The following is a 21,324-nucleotide window of genomic DNA, read 5'->3' as shown; positions in this document are numbered from 1 at the left end:
AGACCTGTTATCAATAAGATATGCAAAAGTTTTATGTTACTTTTTACACTGAGGTACAATTTAAATGTATTTTAAAGTTAATGAGAGCCTAATCTGTGTAAAGGTTAATATTGTAAAACAAAAGTACTTCGATACTTTTCTACAAAAGGTTAAAAGCTTTCAGCTTTTCTTTAATTCATGTTTTAGATGTGATATTATATTGTATTAGCTAATATTCATGTAAACTTGAGCAACAATTTATGTAAGCTTTGTAAAATGATGTTTAAAAAGCAAAGATCAGCTTCAGAACTACAGCACTTTACTTAAGATTTATGAAGAGCCCCGCCTTACTTGAGATAAGGCCTGTGTCCCATCTCACTACATGTGAAAATGACTACGAAAGAAGTAGGCCAGATTTCAGTACATTTAAGGTTGTGTCCAAAAGTTGGTTTTTGTCAAGATTACTATAATCTCAAACAGGGGATATGATGTATAACTCTGCCAAAGTTCAAGGTAGCTATCACACGAACTAAATATGTTTTTACTCTTGTTAATTTTATTTTGTAGTTCTCTTATAAATGGTCTAAAGATTGCCTGTTAATGTTTAGCAGAGTTACTGCTTTAACAACACACAACCTGGATTTATTTAAGATAATAAGTTATCACCTACAGGATAGAGAGATAGACATTAAAGCCCAGTACCCTGGTGAAATTGATTTGCTGGATGTTTAAGATTAAGATTTAAAATTAAAGTTAAATTAAAAGGGCCAAGAAAACCAATATTTGGCTCTTGCCCTCTGAGTCAGTCTGAATCCAGGGAACAGGGGACTTCTCTAAAGAGCTTTGCAACTCTGGGCCACATAACCTCCCGATCAGGGAGATTAATGAGACCACCGGAGAACAGAAAGCCAATCAGTGCATTTGCTATGAAGAGGAGGGTCATCAGAGAAGGGAGACATCCCTGATGCTTCTTCCAAGGGAAGCCACATGGTCAAGCAAGACCTGGACCCATCCTAGTGCAAATGGCACTAGCAGAACTGAGAAGCTGCTCTCAAGTTTCCCCAGGACTCCCAGGGAAACTCGGCTGACTGTTAACAATAGATAGAAACAAAGTCAGTTTGACTGCTTCATCTTAAACACCTAGCAAAGACATTAAAACCAAAACACAGCCATTCCTGGGCATTTTAAATAATAATAATAGTTAAATGTAACTTAAGGTATACATCTTGTGTTAGCCCCCCAAAATAAGTAAGACTAGAGGCTACAGAAGAGATTCTTAGGCTGGAATGCCTGATAACTATCAAAAGAGACTATCAAGAGGAGCTGACAGAGTAGTTTTTAGTTTAAGGCCCACAGATATTCCTAACCTACACAGGTAGGCTTGGTGTTTGCTAGTTTGATTATCCAGCCCTGAGTAACAGAATTAAAGATTTCTCTATTAGACACAGAGGTCACACTAGTAAAAGGATTTTGCAAGATCAGATGACATTAAATTATTAAACTGTATCTTATGGGGAGGGACAACTGTAACCCTAAAAGTTAAATGTTGTACTTACAGTCCTGGTAACTGGGGATGTTAAAGCCTGGTGAGGGAACTTCTATACAGTGACATGTTCCAGCTGCTGCAACATTTATGCAGTACTCATGGTTTTTGTTTCTCTCATAGAAGCACCCATCCCCAGATGACTTTACAACCTGTTCTTCCCCAACCAGACTTCAAACCAAACTGACTTCTAAAAGGGAACTCACATCCCCCACGTAGTCGAGCCCCCTCATGTTCGACACCCCAAATCAGCTCTGAAGCAGCCAGAACGAGCCATCGCCCCTTCTCCTTACAGCAATAAAGAGTTCCTAAAATTAGAGGGGGAATGAAGCCAGAAATAGATAGACAATGTAGATAGGTAAACCAAGACAGGAGGCCAATCTTGAGTGAGTCTGGAAAGTTGAAGACTGTCCCCTGAGGGTTACTGTTTACTCTAGTGTCAACCTTAGTAGGACCACTTGTGAACAAGCTAGTGGCTTTCATCAAGGACAGAGTAAACACAGTTCAGATGATGGTTCTGCGTACCCATTATCAAGTCCTAGACCCAGAAGGAGAATCCTACCAAGTGTAGGACCTGCCCATATAGACCCCCAACTGAGGGAACCATGACTGGTTCCCAAGTTTCTAGACAAAGGGGGGAATGAGAAACTAATGTGACTCCATTTTTAAAAATAAATAAATAACAGCAGCTTCTACCTCAAGGCCTGTCCTAAGGGAAGGGGGTGTGACCCTTGTCCTTGGAAAAACCCACAGAGCACTCCTAAGTGTTATGCCAGATTCGTGGGACCCCAATAGACCTCTTAGGAGTGCTTAGGAGTGCTCTGTGGGTTTTTCCAAGGACAAGGGTCACGCCCCCTTCCTTAGGACAGGCCTTGAGATAGAAACTGCTGTTATTTATTTTTAAAAATGGAGTCACATTAGTTTCTCATAAGCACATACCCACCCTGCTGAGTTGTTTGTCTACAAATAACAGGAGAGGTTGAGGCGCCAGGTGTCCCTGACTCAGTCAGACTAGGTGAGGACCCATAGCAACCCCCTAGCAACCTCCAATCAGCATGAGGCAGGGAGAATACCTGGAATGCCAGATGACCCCCCAGTAGTTTATGGTGGTTGATAACATGTTGGGAAACCGTGTAGTTTAGCACGAACACCCCTCGTGGCCTAAACCAATCAGTTCAAAGGAACCCCCTCTTGTACTAGCCAATCACCCCTACCCAACTTGTTCCCGCCATTGAATGTGGTAATCAATGTTAAGAGTTGTTGTTTGATTTTCCCGCGGTATAGTATCCCCAAAAAACCTATAAAATCTCACTGAACACTCACTCCCTGGGACCGCTGTGTTGGGAACGGTTGTGAGTCCAGGCTCGAGCTTGCAATAAAGTTGTGTGATTGCATCGGATTCAGCTCCTGGAGGTCTATTGGGGTCCCACGAATCTGGCATTACATCTGCAGGGCAGGCTGAATGAATGTTAGCTGCAGGATAACCCAGGCACTCAAACCCCCCTGGTCCTTTAATACCTGTTTGCAACAAGGCTGAACACTTGACCCCACTCAACACTCAACCCCCACCTATCTGGTGAAAAGGAAACCCACATCTGACCCCTGCCCCATCTGCCTGGAGGCAGAAGATGACACCCTTAGCAACTACTGTGTGATCCAATCATTGTATGCCAACAAGGCAGCTTGCAGACCCAGAGACCCCATTAGATTTTGGCTATAAAAACTCTCCTGCCAGGCCCCTCTCTCTTGCTCTCTCTTTCTCCTCTTGCTTTTGCTATCTTACTCTCTCTCACACCCCCTTCTTTTCTCTCTTTCCCTTCTCTCTCTCTGTGTGTGTCTCTCTCTCTTCTCTTTCTCGCGAATACAAGGGAAAAGCCCAGGTGTCCGCCTGCAGCAGGAAGGGCTGCACCGACCTCCCGCGGGCCGTCCCAGACCACTGGCTCAAGCTGGCGCTGGGAGGCGGTGGGGAGCCAGACCTAGCCCCTGGGGCTGCAGGCCGCTCCCGCCATTGCGCAGACCCTGACACTGCGGCGGCCTCGGAGCCCGCGGGTTCAGCCAACTCGGAGCGACCGCAACTCCCCCATTGGCCGAAGGTCCGACGGGCGAGACCTCCTATTGGTTAAGGGGGGAACTAACGTCCCATTGGCCAAAGGCCCTGCGGGCAGCGACTCCCATTGGCCCGTCACGGCGGCGCGCTGCGTGGCCTTCTGGGAGTTGTAGTCACAGCGTCACAGGCGTGGTCGCCATTGTCCTGCGGGCGGCTGGTCGGGTGGGCCCCTTGGTGGGGGCGGCACTCTAGCTTGGGGGTCGCTTCGGGCTTCGGTGCTCGATCCTTTCGCCCAGGATGGACTGCGAACACGAAGCGGCAGCGGTTGCGATGGCTGCGCGGCCACCGGCGGCACGGCTTCAGGTAACCACCATAACGACGGCAGCGGGCCCCAGGCCCGGCGTCCCGGTGGCTACCGGCCTGCAGCCCCGCGCCCGCGAGGCCGGAGGCGACCGCGACGCCCTCCCGCGGGGCAGCGGCTGTGCAGCCGGGGACCGGCTCGGGCGCACGCTCTCGGGGCGGGGGCTGGCTTTCCGTGTCCGCGGTGACAGCTCGGTGACTGGCGGGCGGAGTGCGTTGGACAGGTACTGTCGCACGAACTTGCTGAAGCTCCTGGGGCCAGCAGACGACCCCCGGCCCCGGAGCTGCGAAGCCCCCTCCTGGGAGTGAGTCTGCTGAGGGGAGGCCAGGTCCCTGCGCACCCGGGCCCCAGTCACCCGCGGGGCTCGGGGCTCAGCGGCCTGGGCGTGTGCGAGGCCAGTTGACCGTCAAAGCCCCAGACTGGATGCTGCCTCCGCTGAGCAGGAACCCAAGCCGAGTCCTAGCTCCTCGAGGTCTGCACTTCCAAGTTAGGTTCCTCCTGCGTGTGTGGCTGATCTGTTCACGGGCAGACTGTGGTTTGGTTCACAAAGTGAGACTATCGATGGCCTCGGATTGCCAGTTTTCGGATGTGTTGGCAGATGTTCTGAGTAGAACCGGAGGACACAGGAACAGGAGCAGAAACCTCTGTGTCCAGCCAAAGGTTCTTTGTGTTTCATGTCAGAGCCACATGGCCACCTGTACACAATGTCCTTTAGCATCTTTAAACCCGCTTAAATTTTTCTAAAAGGAATTACCTTTCTTTATTGAAGTATTTCTTGTGGTTTTTATTTTATTTTTTAGTTGTAGATGGACACAGTATCTTTATTTTATTTTATTTATTTATTTGTGGTGCTGAAGATCGAACCCCATGCCTCACATGCTAGAGCTCTACCTCTGAGCCACATCCCCAGCCCTCTTGTGTGGTTTTGAATTGTATTTCCTTGATGACTAACGTTGAGCATCTTTTCATGTGCTTATTTGTCATTTGTGTCTCTTTCTTGCAGAAATGTCATTTTCAGATTTTTTGACTATTTTAATTGGGTTGTCCTTTTAATATTGAGTTGTAAAAGTTCTTTATACATTCTAGATACAAATCTCTGGTGTGTGGTCTCCCATTCTGTGAAGTTTTTTGTTTTTTGTTTTTCCCTGCTTTGTTTTAACTTTCTTGAGAGTGTTCTTTGAAACTGCAAAAATCTTTTAGTTTTGAAGTCAAATTTATTTGTATTTTCTTTGTTGTTTGTGCTTTGGGTTTCATGTTTAAGAATCCTTTCCCAAATCCAACAATGTATCCCCATGTTTTCTCCTGGGAGTTTCATATTTTTGTCTCTTACCTTTCATTTACATCTTTGTTTCATTTTGAGTTAACTTGTATGTATGGTGTCAGGAAGGGAACCAACTTTTTTTTTCTTGCATTGGCTTCCAGTTGTCCTATATTATAGCAAGTGTTTTTAGCCACTTAATTCCCGTCTTAACCCCAAAGGAATGATGCTTTGTATATATGGAAACTGGGAGACACAGATACTACGCACTGTCCTCCGTGTCGTGTCTCTTTGTCTTGTCTCTTGGGAAAGAAGTAGCTAAGCCAAGACTCTGATCCAGAAATAGTTGACTTTCAAGTGTGGTCACAACCAGCACAAAGAAGAATTTTGTTTGTGGGACATGTTTTAGATATGTGTATCAATGTATAAACATTGGAATTATTCACATGAAAACCCGACTTAATTTCTACCTTGTCTCTAGACATTGGCAGTTCTGACCACTTGTGTCCTGTGTTTCCCTACATTGAGTCAGTTCTGAGTCCCCGATGCCCCTTCAGACATGGCATGTGCTCCTTGTAACCTCTGGCCCTACTACTCACAGGGTAAGTCCACTTATGGGCTGTCAAGCTGGCCGGCTTAAACCACATGAGCCTGCCTGGTCCCTAAGATAGGTGAGTTTCTGACACTGAGTATCCACCCCTCTTTTCAGGGAGGAGGATGAGCCTCACTTTGTATTTATAGATCAGTGAGTGTATTAGTATGTGTTAGCTCTTGCTGTGTAACAAAAAACAGTAGCCATTTCTTCAGCTCAGAAGCCTGAAAGCCAGGGGTTTAGGCTGGCCTTACCTGTCTGATTAGTTGTCGGTAGTTGTGATTAATCTCTCTGGGTGGTCTTACATGTCCACACAGTACTACAGCCCACTCCTGCACATAGTGGCTCCTAGGTGTCCGGTGAGACCTGGTTCACATCACTCAGTTGTACATCCTCTCAGAACACGGACCTGCCCACTCTCTCCTTCCCATTCGTCCTCTGCCAGAGAACACTGATGGGATGGTCCAGCTGATGGAGAATGCTTGTGATGTTTCAGGAGCCTGTGACCTTCCGGGATGTGGCTGTCGACTTCACCCAGGAGGAGTGGGGGCAGCTAGAGCCTGCCCAGAGGACCCTGTACCGGGATGTGATGCTGGAGACCTTTGGGCACCTTCTCTCTGTGGGTAGGAACTGCTCTGCAAACTCCAGAGGCTGAATCTGCCTGCATGACAGGGTCTGACTTCAGCCCTTAGGCCCTGTGGGCTCACGTGGGAATGAAGGAGGGATCTGGCCTTTTCTGTCACAGTGCAAACCTTAACCTCAACACGAGGTGTCCACATGTCCTGGTAGGCAGAGCCTGGCCTGGTTCTGTCTCTTCAGAGCAGCCCTCACCTCCTGTGTCTTTCCCTGTTTCCAGGTCCTGAGCTTCCCAAACCTGAAGTCATCTCCCAGCTGGAGCAAGGAGCTGAGCTCTGGGTGGTGGGGAAAGGAGTCGCCCAGGGCTGCCATCCAGGTGAGACTCTACCGGGAATGTGGCACGTGGTCACTGGAGATGCATTCTGTGAAAGGAGTGGTGCTTCGAGGTCCTTGAGACCACCCCTGCACTAAGAGGCCTTGCAGCATGTGAATCGTCATGCTCACAGCCATAGCTGGTGGTAGCCAAAGGACGCAGCCTGAAACCAGCCCAGGGAAAAGGCACACAAGGCACAGTCCCTCAGGGGAAGCCACTCTCCACCTGCATGGACCTCCCAGTGCCCCTGGCAGGGAGCCTGGCTAGAGACAGGGTCAGACTGTCCTGGGTCTGGTCTCATGGGCACCCTCAGCTTGACACAGGCCGAGGTTCCAGATCTGGGGTGCACCACATGTCACAAAGAGCCACACTCAGAGCACACCTATCAGCGGGGGTGGTGTCAGGCACCTATCAGTGCCCTCCCAGCTCCAGATACCTAGAGGCAGCCAAGGGCCAACCTTGAGAGCAGCCTCTCTCGGAAGGGGCCTCAGGTCTGCCCTATTACCTGCTTCTGCACAGTAGCCACCTCACTTGAGCTGTCCTTCCTATGAACTCAGAGACCATTCACCTCTGCTCCAGTAGTAGGAGCCCTACCCTGCTCCCTCTCTGCTCCCTCTTTCTCCGAGGTCATTCCACCTTACCAGCCATCTCAGCAGGCCCTGTCAAGTGTGTGAGCCTCTTCTTCATCTTCTCCACTTTGTTCTTGTATGTCTAGATCCTTTCAACCTGTTCCCTAATCTTCCTGTTCTCTTGTCAGAAGGATTGTGCTTAGCTCTAGGTACCTTAAATCCCGGTTAGAACAGCTCAAAAGAAAAGAGGCGTTTTTCTCGGGAAGCAGAAACCCTGAGTCAGCTGCTATTGTTGCTGGCATGGCACTTAGAGATACCAGGGCTGATGGTTCTGTGATTTCCCTGGTCTTTCCTTAGAGTTACACTGTGACTACAGCAGCTCTAGCCATCACATCTGTGCTCCAGGAAGGAAGGAAGGAAAGAAGGGAGGAGATAGGAAGATTCATTTGTCCCCTTTTATCTGAAACATGAAAGCCATCCACTGGGGGTCTCCCTGGTCAGGCCTGATTACTATCTCCTGCCCTGACCCTTGTCAGTGGGGAAAGTGGGAAGGAGGGCATCGGGATTGTGGTGATTGGACTCGGCACTGCAGGCCCACCCTGTGGCTGGCACCTGGCGCTCTCACCGTATCTGGGTGTGGTCAGCAGTGCCTGCAGACCAGCCTCCCACCTCGATGTCTCCTGATGCCCTGTGCCTCCTTGGTTGGGCAGGATGAATCTTCAGCAGATCTTGTGTCCCCTGTTTACTGGTTGTCGTCACTGTCACTCCCAACCTGCTTATGAGAAACAAATCCTCGTCATCTGGACGTTTGCCCTTGACTCACAGGTCTCAGGCTACAACTAGAGGCAGATTTTGAATGATGTGTGCCCTTAAGTATTGAGCAGACACAGGTCTGGTGTGGCGTCAGAATCGTGACAAGGTGTCTTAAGAACTTAATCCAGACAGTTGTAAATGCTCCACAGTCGGAAGGATCTCACGGCTTCATGTGAGAGCAAAGTGTACTTTTTACTTAACATTTTAGATTAGTTTCCTATTGCTACTTTACGAAAGTACCACAATCTGGGGAGTTTGAGACACTTCTTTTTCTCATAGTTGTGGACATCACAGTCCAGAATGGCCTGTCAGGGCTGGACCTTCTGGTGGCTCTAGGGGCATGTCTTCTTTTCCAGCTTCTGGAGCCACCATGTCCCTTGGCTGGTGGGTCCTTCCATTTCAGAGCACCTCATTCTGACCTCTGTTCCCATCACTACATCCCCGTCTCTGACTCGGACTGTCTGTGTGGACCCTCTGAGGGCCCTGGGGTACTAATCTTCCACTCTCCAATTCAGCTGATCACACCTGCAGATCCCTTTGCTAGAGAGGGTCACATATCTACAGCTTCCAAGAACTGGGCTTGGCATCCCTGAGGGACCGTGGATTAGTCACCACCTACTTTATCAGAAGACAGCACGATGCTTGTTTTTTAAGGGAGAAGAAAGCACTCCAGGCAGATCCCTGCTCCTGATGCACCCGTGTTCCGGGGGCTAGGTGCCAGTGGTCCTGAGCCCCTCCTATCCCTTGCTCATCTTGCCTCATTTCTTTACTATTTCCCTTCTGTGGCCACAGCTTCACCCGCTGCAGGTCACCTCCTGGCCAGCTGCAGTCCTTGCTTTTCTCTCATTCTCTCTCTCCATAGACTGCTTCTCTGGGAACAAGGAGGCCCCCAAATGCAAGGCTCGTTGGTTTTGGAGGCAGCTGGGACTATGTCCTCAGCTCTGGGAGTCCCAAGGAACTGAGGCTGGAGCAGGAGCCTGGCACAGCCTCAGTGCTTCCCGCCGGGCTTCACACGGCCCCACAAAGAAGCTTCTCTGCTGTCCCAGGGCACGAATGTCCTGCTATGTGGCCCCCAGTTTCAGCTTTTTCAGTTTGGTCCATTACAGCCTGCTACTGGCATCCCTTCTCAGACCTCCTTGGCGAGTGGCCTGCTCTGGTCTTCCTCTTCCCCTTCCCACTGGCAGTGCTTGCCTGGGCCAGAGTTGGCGCTAGTGTCATGTTGAACCTCTTCAGTGACACTGTCAGTCTCAGGGCTGGTGAGCCACCATTTGAGCCCCTCCAGCAAACATTGCTGAGGACCCACCAGGTGCTGCCTTCAGTGCTGGGAACGCAGTGGAGAATGACAAGCAGGCTGCCCCCTTTGCGCAGGTGCCTGTACCAGCTGTGAGTGCAAAACTGAAAAAATCCGGACGGAGGCCACAACGGGACTCTGGTGCTCTGTCTAGAGTGTGCGTATTAGTGGTCATCATGTCCGTTTGCAGACTGCGCCCTTCACCACTGTAATTCCAGAGCCTCTCTGTGCTGTCTTGGTCACTCTGGCTACCAGAATGAGGTTTCACGGCCTGGGTGGTGTACATGACAGACATTGGATCCATATAGTTCTGGAGTGGGAGTCCACTTAGTTCCTTGTGTGCAGTGGCTGCAGAGGGAGGAAGCTGGCCCTCTGGCTTCTCTTTTCCAAGGGCTCTAATCCATCACCACCTTTGTGACCTGTTACCACTCAAAGCCTGTTTCCTAGTGCCATTACATCAGGGCTTAGGGCTGACCCACAGGAGTTCTGGTAGGACACAGTGTCCAGTCCCACAGTCACTCCCTCTTCCCTGCCTCTGACAGTCACCAGTCTACTTCTGTCTGGATTTGCCTGTTCTGGATGTTCCGTGTCTGTGGACTCGGCTGTATGACCTTCATGTTTGGCTTCTTTAACTTTGCATGATGTTTTCGAAGATTGTCCAGTTTGTCACGTGTCCATTCTTTGTTCTTTTTATATTTATTCTTTAATATTCCATTGAATGGATAGGTCACATTTTGTGTATCTATTCATCAGCTGCTTCTACTTTTTGCCTATTAAGACCAGTGCTGGGGGCACTGGGGTTGTGGCTCAGTGGTAGAATGCCTGCCTAGCATGCATGAGGCACTGGGTTCGATCCTCAGCACCACATAAATGTAAAATGAATATATGTGTGTGTATATATATATATATATATATTTTTTTTTTTTTTGCCAGTGTTGCTGTGAACATTCATGTACAAGATTTTGTGTGGACTGAGTTGTGTTTTGCTACACCCTCTCTGGGTGCTGTGTAGAGTTGAATTTGGAGGCTTGAGGTGAAGAGCCCAGCATCCGGCTACCCTCAGCTCCTTTCTTGTGGTGCCAGTGGTCCTGAGCCCTTCCTATCCCCTTGCTCATCTTGCCCCAGGCCCTCATTTTCCCCTGGAGTCCCTCCTGCATTTACTGAGATGTGTTTTTGAGCACCTAAGACATACTGAATCAAGGAATTGTATGACACAGTGACCACTGAAAGAATAGACATGTGACGCGTCATGGCAAGACTGAAATAGATGAGGGGGCTCCAGGGCTGGGGTGAGCAGCACAGTGTGATTTCTAGAAGCAGTTTTCCCTGGAGCGGGGTGAACCTGATGGAGCCATAAGACCTTAGAGTGCTACTAGCTGTCTGTGGAGTGACAGAGATGGTCCCTAGGAGGTGGGAGAGCTCTGGGTATGACGGAGATGGCCTCTAGGAGGTGGGAGAGCTGTGGAGTGAGGGAGATGGTCCCTAGGAGGTGGGAGAGCTGTGGAGTGACAGAGATGGTCCCTAGGAGGTGGGAGAGCTGTGGAGTGACGGAGATGGCCCCTAGGAGGTGGGAGAGCTGTGGAGTGACAGAGATGGTCCCTAGGAGGTGGGAGAGCTGTGGAGTGACGGAGATGGCCCCTAGGAGGTGGGAGAGCTGTGGAGTGAGGGAGATGGTCCCTGGGAGGTGGGAGAGCTGTGGAGTGAAGAAGATGGTCCCTGGGAGGTGGGAGAGCTGTGGAGTGAGGGAGATGGTCCCTGGGAGGTGGGAGAGCTGTGGAGTGAGGGAGATGGTCCCTGGGAGGTGGGAGAGCTGTGGAGTGAGGGAGATGGTCCCTGGGAGGTGGGAGAGCTGTGGAGTGACGGAGATGGCCCCTAGGAGGTGGGAGAGCTGTGGAATGAAGAAGATGGTCCCTGGGAGGTGGGAGAGCTGTGGAGTGAAGAAGATGGTCCCTGGGAGGTGGGAGAGCTGTGGAGTGAGGGAGATGGTCCCTAGGAGGTGGGAGAGCTGTGGAGTGAGGGAGATGGTCCCTGGGAGGTGGGAGAGCTGTGGAGTGAGGGAGATGGTCCCTGGGAGGTGGGAGAGCTGTGGAGTGAGGGAGATGGTCCCTGGGAGGTGGGAGAGCTGTGGAGTGAAGGAGACGGTCCCTGGGAGGTGGGAGAGCTGTGGAGTGAGGGAGATGGTCCCTAGGAGGTGGGAGAGCTGTAGAGTGAAGAAGATGGTCCCTGGGAGGTGGGAGAGCTGTGGAGTGAGGGAGATGGCCCCTAGGAGGTGGGAGAGCTGTGGAGTGAAGGAGATGGTCCCTGGGAGGTGGGAGAGCTGTGGAGTGAGGGAGATGGTCCCTGGGAGGTGGGAGAGCTGTGGAGTGAAGGAGATGGCCCCTGGGAGGTGGGAGAGCTGTGGAGTGAAGGAGATGGCCCCTAGGAGGTGGGAGAGCTGTGGAGTGAAGGAGATGGTCCCTGGGAGGTGGGAGAGCTGTGGAGTGAGGGAGATGGTCCCTGGGAGGTGGGAGAGCTGTGGAGTGAAGGAGATGGCCCCTGGGAGGTGGGAGAGCTGTGGAGTGAAGGAGATGGCCCCTAGGAGGTGGGAGAGCTGTGGAGTGAAGGAGATGGCCCCTAGGAGGTGGGAGAGCTGTGGAGTGAAGGAGATGGCCCCTGGGAGGTGGGAGAGCTGTGGAGTGACGGAGATGGCCCCTGGGAGGTGGGAGAGCTGTGGAGTGAAGGAGATGGCCCCTGGGAGGTGGGAGAGCTGTGGAGTGAAGGAGATGGTCCCTGGGAGGTGGGAGAGCTGTGGAGTGAAGGAGATGGCCCCTAGGAGGTGGGAGAGCTGTGGAGTGAAGGAGATGGCCCCTGGGAGGTGGGAGAGCTGTGGAGTGAAGGAGATGGTCCCTGGGAGGTGGGAGAGCTGTGGAGTGAGGGAGATGGTCCCTGGGAGGTGGGAGAGCTGTGGAGTGAGGGAGATGGTCCCTGGGAGGTGGGAGAGCTGTGGAGTGAAGGAGATGGTCCCTGGGAGGTGGGAGAGCTGTGGAGTGAGGGAGATGGTCCCTGGGAGGTGGGAGAGCTGTGGAGTGAGGGAGATGGTCCCTGGGAGGTGGGAGAGCTGTGGAGTGAGGGAGATGGTCCCTGGGAGGTGGGAGAGCTGTGGAGTGAAGGAGATGGCCCCTGGGAGGTGGGAGAGCTGTGGAGTGAGGGAGATGGTCCCTGGGAGGTGGGAGAGCTGTGGAGTGAAGAAGATGGTCCCTAGGAGGTGGGAGAGCTGTGGAGTGAGGGAGATGGTCCCTAGGAGGTGGGAGAGCTGTGGAGTGAGGGAGATGGCCTCTAGGGCGTGGGAGAGGCATGGAAGCGTATTTCCCTGTGTCTTACAGAAGACCTCTGCATTGTTGTACGTTATGGTGGCCTAAGGAGACACCTGAGGTGTGCAGCTGTGTTTTTGCCTCCGAGCCCTTGAGGTCAAAATAGAGGAGGATATTGGCCTTGGCAGGGCAGGTCCTAAGCATCCTAGGAAGTAACAGGCCTGGGGTCTTGTGGCCCTTCTCTGCTCCTGTTTTTATTTGTAGATGGCCACAATACCTTCATTGTTCTTTTGGTTTTTCATGTGGTGCTGAGGACTTAACCAGGGCCTTGCACATGCTAGGCAAGCGCTCCGCCTCTGAGCCACAACCCCAGGCCTGCTCTTTGTTGTTTCCCACTAATGCTCAGAGTTCTTCTGTTTTCTTTTAGGCTGGGAGCTGGCACCCACAGGCCTGGCATCACCCAAGCAGGGCCTTCCTGAAGAGGAGCTGTCCCCTGTCACAGAAAGGCAAGGGCTCCCAAGGGACACTCCTTGTCCCTCCACAACAGAAGGAGCCTGGGAGCATGAGGTCCTGGGCCAGCCCATCAGGAAAGGCCAGGAATCCTTGAGGGGATTGGAGTTCTTCCTCGAGGAAGCACCTCTTCAAAATCAAGGCACCAAAAGTCTCAAATTTGGGGAAAACTGTGTCCTTAGTTCCAACCCAGATGCTTTCCCAGAGATCTCTAGGAGAGAATACTTCTGTACTTTCGACTCTCAAGTTCCCAGCTCAGAGCACAGCTCGGGCTTCGTCAGTCAGCAGACCGGCTCCCCAGAAACTCAGCCCTGTGGAAGCCACGGCTGCCACAGAAGCCCTGAGCAGGCAGCTCCTGCAGCAGAGCCTCTGAGGAGCCAGGTGCAGGACAAGCCCTACAAGTGCGCCGACTGTGGGAAGGCGTTCAACCACAACGCCCACCTCACCGTGCACAAGAGGATCCACACGGGGGAGAGGCCTTACATGTGCAAGGAGTGTGGGAAGGCCTTCAGCCAGAACTCTTCCCTGGTCCAGCACGAGCGGATCCACACAGGGGACAAACCCTACAAGTGTGCTGAGTGCGGGAAGTCCTTCTGCCACAGTACACACCTCACCGTCCACCGGAGAATTCACACGGGAGAGAAGCCCTATGAGTGCCAGGACTGTGGGAGGGCCTTCAACCAGAACTCCTCCCTGGGCCGGCACAAGAGGACCCACACAGGAGAGAAGCCGTATACCTGCAGCGTCTGTGGCAAGTCCTTCTCGCGAACCACCTGCCTGTTCCTGCACCTGCGGACCCACACAGAGGAGCGGCCCTATGAGTGCAACCACTGCGGGAAGGGCTTCAGGCACAGCTCCTCGCTGGCCCAGCACCAGCGGAAGCACGCCGGGGAGAAGCCCTATGAGTGCCAGCAGAGGCTCATCTTTGAGCAGACACCAGCTTTAGCGAAACACGTGTGGGCAGACACCCTGGGCTGCAGCCCACCTCTGACTCAAGACGGGAGGACTCACCGGAGCGACAGGCCCTTCAGGTGTAATCAGTGTGGGAAGTGCTTCATTCAGAGCTCTCACCTCATCCGACACCAGATCACTCACACCAGAGACGAGGAGCCTGGGGGGCGCCCCCGGAGACGCTGTGGCCGGAGCTCACAGCTCCGCAGGCATCAGCCCACAAAAGCAGGAGAGAGCCCTGGGGACCAGCCCAAGGCTGGGCAGCCAGCAGGCGGGGCCCTGGCCTTGTTTGACATCCATGAGATCATGCAGGAAAAAAGCCCTGTGCATGTCATTGGGGTCGGGGAGCCTTCCATGGGCACCTCCATGTTGTTTGATATCAGAGAATCCACATAGGAGAGAAACTCTTCAGACGGCTCTTGGACCACAGGTACAGAAACACGTGGTAAGTATGCACAGTCCATTCATGGCAAGAGGGTCTGGGGATAGAAGTGCTGACGGTGACCTTTGGCTTTCAAGGAAATGACACTTCTCAGACACCTAAAATTGGTGGCTCCAAAATCTATCAAACCCTTTAATAATAGATCCTTTATGATGGTTCCTCCATCTCCCTAAAAGGAGTTCCCCAATAATAAAACCTACCCACGTGTGTAATGTACAGAAGTCAGTATGTGGCCCATTTTGTAAAGGATAAAACAAAAGTATTTGTAATGGAAGAACGTGTACCGAGTCAGTGTGGAAGCTTGCTGTGCCACTGTGTGGGCCCTGTCAGGAGGGAGCCCTGGCGGCAGCCCTTTGCTGTGCCCTGGTGCGGGGTTTGCTGTTGGCCTCACAAATACCGTGAGTGGCATTTCTGTACCAACATAGTGACTAACTCTCAAAAGTTTTGGATAAAACAAAATGTGTTCCAATTCTGGGAAATTCTGTCTAAATTTAAAGTATGCAACAGTTAATATGTGTGTCTTTGTGGAGGAGAGTAGGTTAGCATCTTGGGGGGGCAGGTCCGCACCTGCACACAGGTGGCACTGGGCCAGTTCTGCTTTTCACAGTCATTGCAGCATGCATGGCTTCTGCCACATTTCAACCACACCCCGAGATCATCTGACAGCAGCCCCCACACTTCCTGGGATTACATCTGCTGTGGAAACCACAGCCTCAAAATACGAGTGTTGCTGAAGCTACAGGTGTTCTGGTAGCTGTGACTCAAGAGTAGCAGGCCCTGGTGTCTTGGGTCAAAGCCAAGGATCCTCTCAGCATCCTGCAGGCCCAGGGCAGCTTTTCAGAAAAGGATCTTCCACCCCAGGTGTCCACAGTCCTGTGTGGAGAAGCTGTGAACCAGCCCAGCACTGTGGCTGATGTTTTCTCAGCTCTAACTCCATTGATGGAAGTTGTACTAGTATCGTGCAAGTTTGGCTTTATCAAATGGGACCATCAGCTAGTTTACACACAGTACAGTTCCCAATTTTCAGTAAATCCTTTTGCAGTCTTCATAATTGGTGTGAAGAATGGTAGAGAATCCACCTTTTTTTTTTTAAGAATTTTTTTTTTAAGAGAGAGAGAGAGAGAATTTTTTAATATTTATTTTTCAGTTTTTGGTGGACACAACATCTTTATTTATTTTTATGTGGTGCTGAGGATCGAACCCAGCGCCCCGCGCATGCCATCCGAGCACATTACTGCTTGAGCCACATCCCCAGCCCCCACCTATTTTTTTTAATATTTATTTTTTAGTTGTAATTGGACATAATACTTCTTTATTTTATTTTTTTATGTGGTGCTGAGGATTATTGAACCCAGGACCTGACATGTGCTAGGCGAGCACTCTACCACTGAGCCTCAACCCCAGCCCTCCACCTATTTCTCTCAGTAACCTTTTAGCATTGACAGTTTTAAAACAGGAATGATATATTTTCATTGTTTCCCCACTCATCTTCCCATCTCTTTCCTACCCTGAATTATTTTTACATTAGTCCCAGAAAATATTATTTTATCATATTTCTGAATATATTTCTAAAAAAACAGGGAGTTTAAAATACACATATGACCAAGTTGATCACAGGACAAAGCCATTTTTATAGTCATCTAAGCTTTTTGGATATTCTGCCATGTTGGTGTTTTGCACATAGCCAAGGACTGAGTTCAAATCAGGGCCGTGCCCCAAGGTCATTGTTTGTATTCTTCCCCTGGTCATTGTAGTAAAGGAAAAAAATTCATTTTACCTAATATCTATGATGAAACAAGAAAATCATAAAATTTTGTTGAATCTCAAAACTGTATTGTTATTGTCTTACCTGAACAAATGTCATGAGACATCTGATTTTCAGTTGTTCCCATTGCCTCATAAATTTTGTTTTCTTCTAATCATAATCTAAACAAGATCCATATAGAGCATATGGTTAGTATTTTTCTTTCTTAAATCTCTTTAATCATGCTGTTTTTTATTTCATCTTTTATTTGTTAGGAAGGAAACAGAATAACCTAAATTTTTCCTGCCTGGGCCTGCCCATCACACCCTCCTTGCTTTGGTATGACAGACTGCCCTGATTTGTCACCAAGCCTTAGAGCCATGCTGAGGGCCCACGAGATCATGTGCCTGCTCTTCCCACCTGTGGGGCCTCTGCTGGAGACCAATGGAGGACCTTTCCTCGGCTGTGAATGCCGGGAAAAGCTAGGCTTTGTTTTCCTAGGAAGCGGAACATTCTGGCATGACCATTTACTGTCCAGCGTGGGAAATGTCACCCTCATGTCGCTTTCCTGCAAGTGTTCTGAGGAAAGCAGGGGTTGCCGCCCCTCAGGCTTGTGATTCCAGAAAAAAAGAACGTCATGTGTCACGTGTGGTCCTTCATGTGGCACAGCACCGGGGTGTATAAACTGAAGATGTCAGCCTGCCTGGTGACCTAAAGTGAAGCCAGCTGTGGGCTTCTGCGTGCCCTGGCCACAGCCCTTGCCTCGCCACCAAGACCCGGGTGTGTACAGCTATTCCTCCATGTGGTATTCCTGCTGCCGTTGCTTTCTAGTGAAGTTAAAGCATCCCATCAGCGTCAGCAATTGAAAGGAAGGATCATGACCCATCTCCACTTGTAAAAATTGGTTCTTAAAAACAGACTGCAGAAGCACTGTTGCATTGTCTGGGTGCAGAGCTGGACAGAGAGCAGTTTCCCCGGGAGACTCCCGCTACGCGGGATGACTGAGCGTCAGCACACGCTGCCCCTGAGCTTCCTGCGACCACTTGTTCCTCAGATGCTGGGAAGGCCACGAGGTGGGGTTTCTGTTGGGCAGCCTGGCTTTCAGGACGCTCACCACCAGATGCAGGACCCTGACATCACCCTGGGTTCCTTCTCTGCATCCAGCTTTCCCTCTGGGACCGTCCTCCCATTTCTCTTCCCAGCTCTGACTTCACAGAACTCTGGGCCTTCATTTCTTGGCCCAGGCCACTTGCTGGTTCATTATTAGCAGGTGACTTTCCATTTACATAGCTACCAGGTTAGCTCAGTGACAGTTCTGTGAACTGTCAGATGAGGACAATTAGTCACAGGGCAGAAGTAACCAGCTGCTGCAACTAGAGTAACCAGGGCAAGTCCGCAGGTAGGAAATAGTGGAGCCAGAATTCAGTGTCAGCTCCCAGTCACCAGCGGCCAGAACAGATCGGGCTTGGTCAGGACTGACTTTTCAGCCAGTCAGCGAGGGTGTTGCAGTTCTTGCTTCTTTCCCTCGTGGTCTCAGGATGAGTGCTGAAGCTCCAGCCCTGGCTCCTGTTGTCAAGACTGGGGGAGAAGGGCAGGCCAGCACAGCCCTCTGATGACGCTTCAGAGTAAAGCCTTTCCTGAGAGCCTTGGCATGTTCCCAAGTCTTGTCACCCAAGACTGAGTCACAGGGCCACCCCTGGTAACGGCACTCTTAGCACTTCTAACTTCTGGTAGACAGGTTGTGGGCAGAGGGTGCAGGTAGGCAGTGCCCCGTCTCCCGTGTTCCCACTCCTGTGGCACCAGCTTTGCAGACCCTCTGATCTGCTGCTGCACAGAAACTGCTGGGCCACTGCCAGGTCTCAGGGCATGGCATCTGCACCCCAGCCACTAGGTCTGCCGACCTTGCAGCTCTCCACCTCTTCAGGGGCTTCTAGTTTTCCCCTCGCCCTCTAAGCATCAGGGTCCCACAGCAGCTGGGATGGTAGGTGTCATCTGCACCATGGCTTGTGTCTCCCGCCCCCATGTCTAAGTCTGGTGCTTCTGAGTTCTGAACGCCAGGCCCAGACAGCGGCTCTCTGCCATTGGGCAGCTCCCCAGCAGGTACTGCAAAGCTCAGGAACCCAACCTGCCCAGACACTGTCGTTTCCCTCCAAACCAGCCCTCCCGTGGCTGTGATGGACACATGCCATCCCACTTTTGAAGCCAGAAAACCAGCCTGCTTTGGCTTGCTCCTCATTGAGCATTTGTGTTGCTTTACCCTGTAAATATCTCAGGTCTGTGGGCTTCATCCACCCTCAGCCTCTCAGGACAGCCCTTGGAGGAGGTAGCACTACCAGTGATGCAGCAAGACCTGGCCAGTCTGGTAACAGGCAGAGCATGGAGTGCTCCTGGGCAGGGGACACCCGGCAATAAGATCATATTTGTCCACAGCTCTGGTGGCTGGGCCTGGGCCACCCTTTTCCCTCCACCTTGGCCCTCAGAGTCACATCCTGAAGGGAGGAGCGTGGGATGCTGTGGTTACAAGATTGGAGCAGAGGAACAGGAGGTGGAAACGCACATCTTCGTTTCTCCTCAGTCCTTGTCCAGTCATGGTGTTCCTACCCATTTCCTTAGGTTTTCAAATAGGAAAATTCCTCAGGGGAAATTACTGAAAACTAGGGGAAATTTATCTGTTTGTGAAATTAACTCAGTTCTTTGTAGCAAGACTTGGAAAATTCACTGAGTTTTTAACAAGTCAAAATTTATTTAAAATTTAATTCTTGGGGCTGGGGTTGTGGCTCAGCAGTAGAGCACTTGCCTAGCATGTGTGAGGTGCTGGGTTTGATCCTCAGCACCACATAAAAATAAAGGTATTGTGCCCAACTACAACTAAAACTATTTTAAAAACCTCAATTCCTCATACTTTAACCATGTACAAATAGTATTACCATATAGATTTTCTAATTTTCCTTGCAATTTTTATTAAAATGTTTGTAAACGCCTAAACATGGTGTCCATCACTTCAAATGTAGTTACCTCATGTAGAAACTCAGAATCCCTTCCGGCTCCCTCATAACTCCTTGTTATATGTTGAGCTTTTTCCCCCTCACAGAGAAATTCATGTAGCTTGTGAAGTCACCTTTCAGGAGGATCCTGACAGTGTGTGCTCCGCCCTGTCTGCCAGCTAAGGGTCCCAGGGCATGGGGCGGCCACTGGGCTCCAAGCACACAAGCCCGTCCCGGCACAGTTCTCATGGTGCTGTTGGTCTTGCAGGGAGCACGTACAGCAACCTGGAAAGTAATCAGTGGTGGAACGGAGACCACAGCTGTCCAGGCAGAGAGTCCTCACTCACTATTGTGGGCAACAACGAAAACAAACACATGTGGACCTGGTGTGTTTCCATTTGTGTAAAGAGAAAACTGCTGCTCACAGTCTCCAAAAGGATAAACACTTGGGGAGGCGTCCGGGGACAGAGAGGAGGAATAATTTTCACTCTGTAACTATATTTTTGGAATTTTAAAACCTGTAAAAGGATTATGTTAAAAAAATAAATTTAACAAAAATCTCTTTCAGATTTTATAATTTGCTGGTTTACTGTCTGCCTCCCCCTGCGACAGTGTTTGCATAAGCAGGACTGCTGTATCTTAGTCACACCTGTTACCTGTATGTACTTGTGTGTGTGTGTCCAAGTTACAAAACGAGCTGACTGTAAAATAGCTTCTAGCTCCTTGAGGACATCAAAAATGAAAAGTGGGGCTGGGGCTGTGGCTCAGTGGTAAAGCACTGGCCTAGCACATGTGAGGCACTGGGTTTGCTCCTCAGCACCTCATAAACATAAATGAATAATTTAAAAAAATAAATGGAAAGTGATTGTAGTGGGATTGGGGATGTGACTCAGTGGTAGAACATCCTTGCCTTATATATGCAAGGCCCTGGGTTCAATCCCGACTACTGGGGTCGGGGGCGGGGGGGTTGTAACACAAGTTTCCAAGTTAATTCATTTAACTCCCTGTATTAGGACAAATTATGAGACGCTCCAACACAAGTTGTGGCCAACAGCAAAGTATTCAATTTCCATGGCAACTGCACTTCCTCCAAGGTGTTCACGTTATTTCTGCAAAGGATAAATGGAAGAAATCTGCATCTGTCGTGAAAATAAGATGCAATATGAACATTTTCCAGAATGCACTGTGCAATATGGCAGCCACTGGCCCTGAAAAGCTATTTAGGGGTAAATTTAAATAAAATGAAATGCAAAGTTGACTTCTTCCATCACTAGTCACATTTCAGCTTTTCATATTTAGGTTTCTCTCACTGCAGAGACTTCTTTGGGTACTGCTAGTCCAAAGGTAAGTAGCTGAGAGGACTTTTTAAACGTAGGCTTGCGACTATCTAGATGTAATGTGACGGGTGATCCAAGTCAGCCTGACGGAGTGGTCTTCACCAAGTCACACCGGCGAGTCTTGCGGTTGTGCCCGGGACTTCCCTTTACTAGCAGTTTGGCCTGACAGGAGCTGCCCTATCTCGGGGCGTCATCCTGGACATACGGAAGAAGGGACTCGGGGACCTTCGTTGCATGGGTTTATATTTACTCGATTTCCAGCTAAGGGAAGGGGTTGTAAAGACGAGTCCTTGTATCAGGAGGCTGCTGGACGCTCACTGATAGCACGTGTGCAAAGCCTGCGTTTAGTACCCAGGACCAAAAAAGTAAAAAATCCTGAGAACCGGAGCCTTTGAGACGGAGTCCCGTTTCTCCTTAGCTAGCAAAGCGAGAAATCTTTTTCTTTAAAAAGATATAAAAAAAATTCATACAGTGTGAACACGAAGTAACTATTTTTAAGAAGTTTTAAGAAATGCTTAATGAACCGGTTCTCCAGGAAAGAGCCCCGTTCCTCCCTCCGCAGTCTAACCAGTCAGGGCCTTGTTCAACCCCCAAGGTATTTTGGAAAACTGCCTTGTTTTCAAGAAAAATGTCGAGATACTTTTTTTTTATAAAAGGATCCTTT

At 50.3% G+C, this 21,324-nt stretch overlaps 1 protein-coding gene across 4 annotated transcripts; it reads left to right on the top strand.

Moving 5' to 3' along the window:
• The first annotated feature begins 3,771 nt into the window (after positions 1-3,771).
• Znf8 (zinc finger protein 8) lies at positions 3,772-19,885 on the top strand. Of its 4 annotated transcripts, none has more exons than XR_011705353.1 (6): positions 3,772-3,932; positions 6,277-6,403; positions 6,637-6,732; positions 13,120-14,598; positions 16,615-17,412; positions 19,592-19,885. XR_011705353.1 is itself a non-coding variant. In XM_027921133.2 (6 exons), the coding sequence occupies exons 2-5, from the start codon at positions 5,734-5,736 to the stop codon at positions 14,547-14,549; spliced, it is 1,710 nt and encodes a 569-aa protein (XP_027776934.2). In that variant the 5' UTR covers positions 3,856-3,932; positions 5,670-5,733; the 3' UTR covers positions 14,550-14,598; positions 16,615-19,885. The 4 variants fall into 4 exon arrangements, 3 of the variants coding, with proteins under 3 accessions (XP_071460931.1, XP_027776933.2, XP_027776934.2); XM_027921133.2 differs by adding an exon at positions 5,670-5,790 and having other exon boundaries at positions 3,856-3,932; positions 16,615-19,885; XM_071604830.1 differs by having other exon boundaries at positions 13,120-14,583; positions 16,615-19,885.
• The last annotated feature ends 1,439 nt before the right edge of the window (positions 19,886-21,324 follow it).

Source organism: Marmota flaviventris, chromosome 18, assembly GCF_047511675.1.
Source record: "Marmota flaviventris isolate mMarFla1 chromosome 18, mMarFla1.hap1, whole genome shotgun sequence".
Taxonomy (NCBI): Eukaryota; Metazoa; Chordata; class Mammalia; order Rodentia; family Sciuridae; genus Marmota; species Marmota flaviventris.
Note: the sequence above shows the minus strand (reverse complement) of the source record. Positions and strands in the feature narration are given on the sequence as shown.

What these genes read in the sequence shown, in the direction of transcription:
- Znf8 (XM_071604830.1), top strand. Translation starts at nt 3,867, where the DNA reads ATGGACTGCGAACACGAAGCGGCAGCGGTTGCGATGGCTGCGCGGCCA. An exon ending in TGGGCACCTTCTCTCTGTGG is followed by an intron (nt 6,404 to 6,636) that starts GTAGGAACTGCT and finishes CCCTGTTTCCAG; the next exon opens with GTCCTGAGCTTCCCAAACCT. An exon ending in CGCCCAGGGCTGCCATCCAG is followed by an intron (nt 6,733 to 13,119) that starts GTGAGACTCTAC and finishes GTTTTCTTTTAG; the next exon opens with GCTGGGAGCTGGCACCCACA.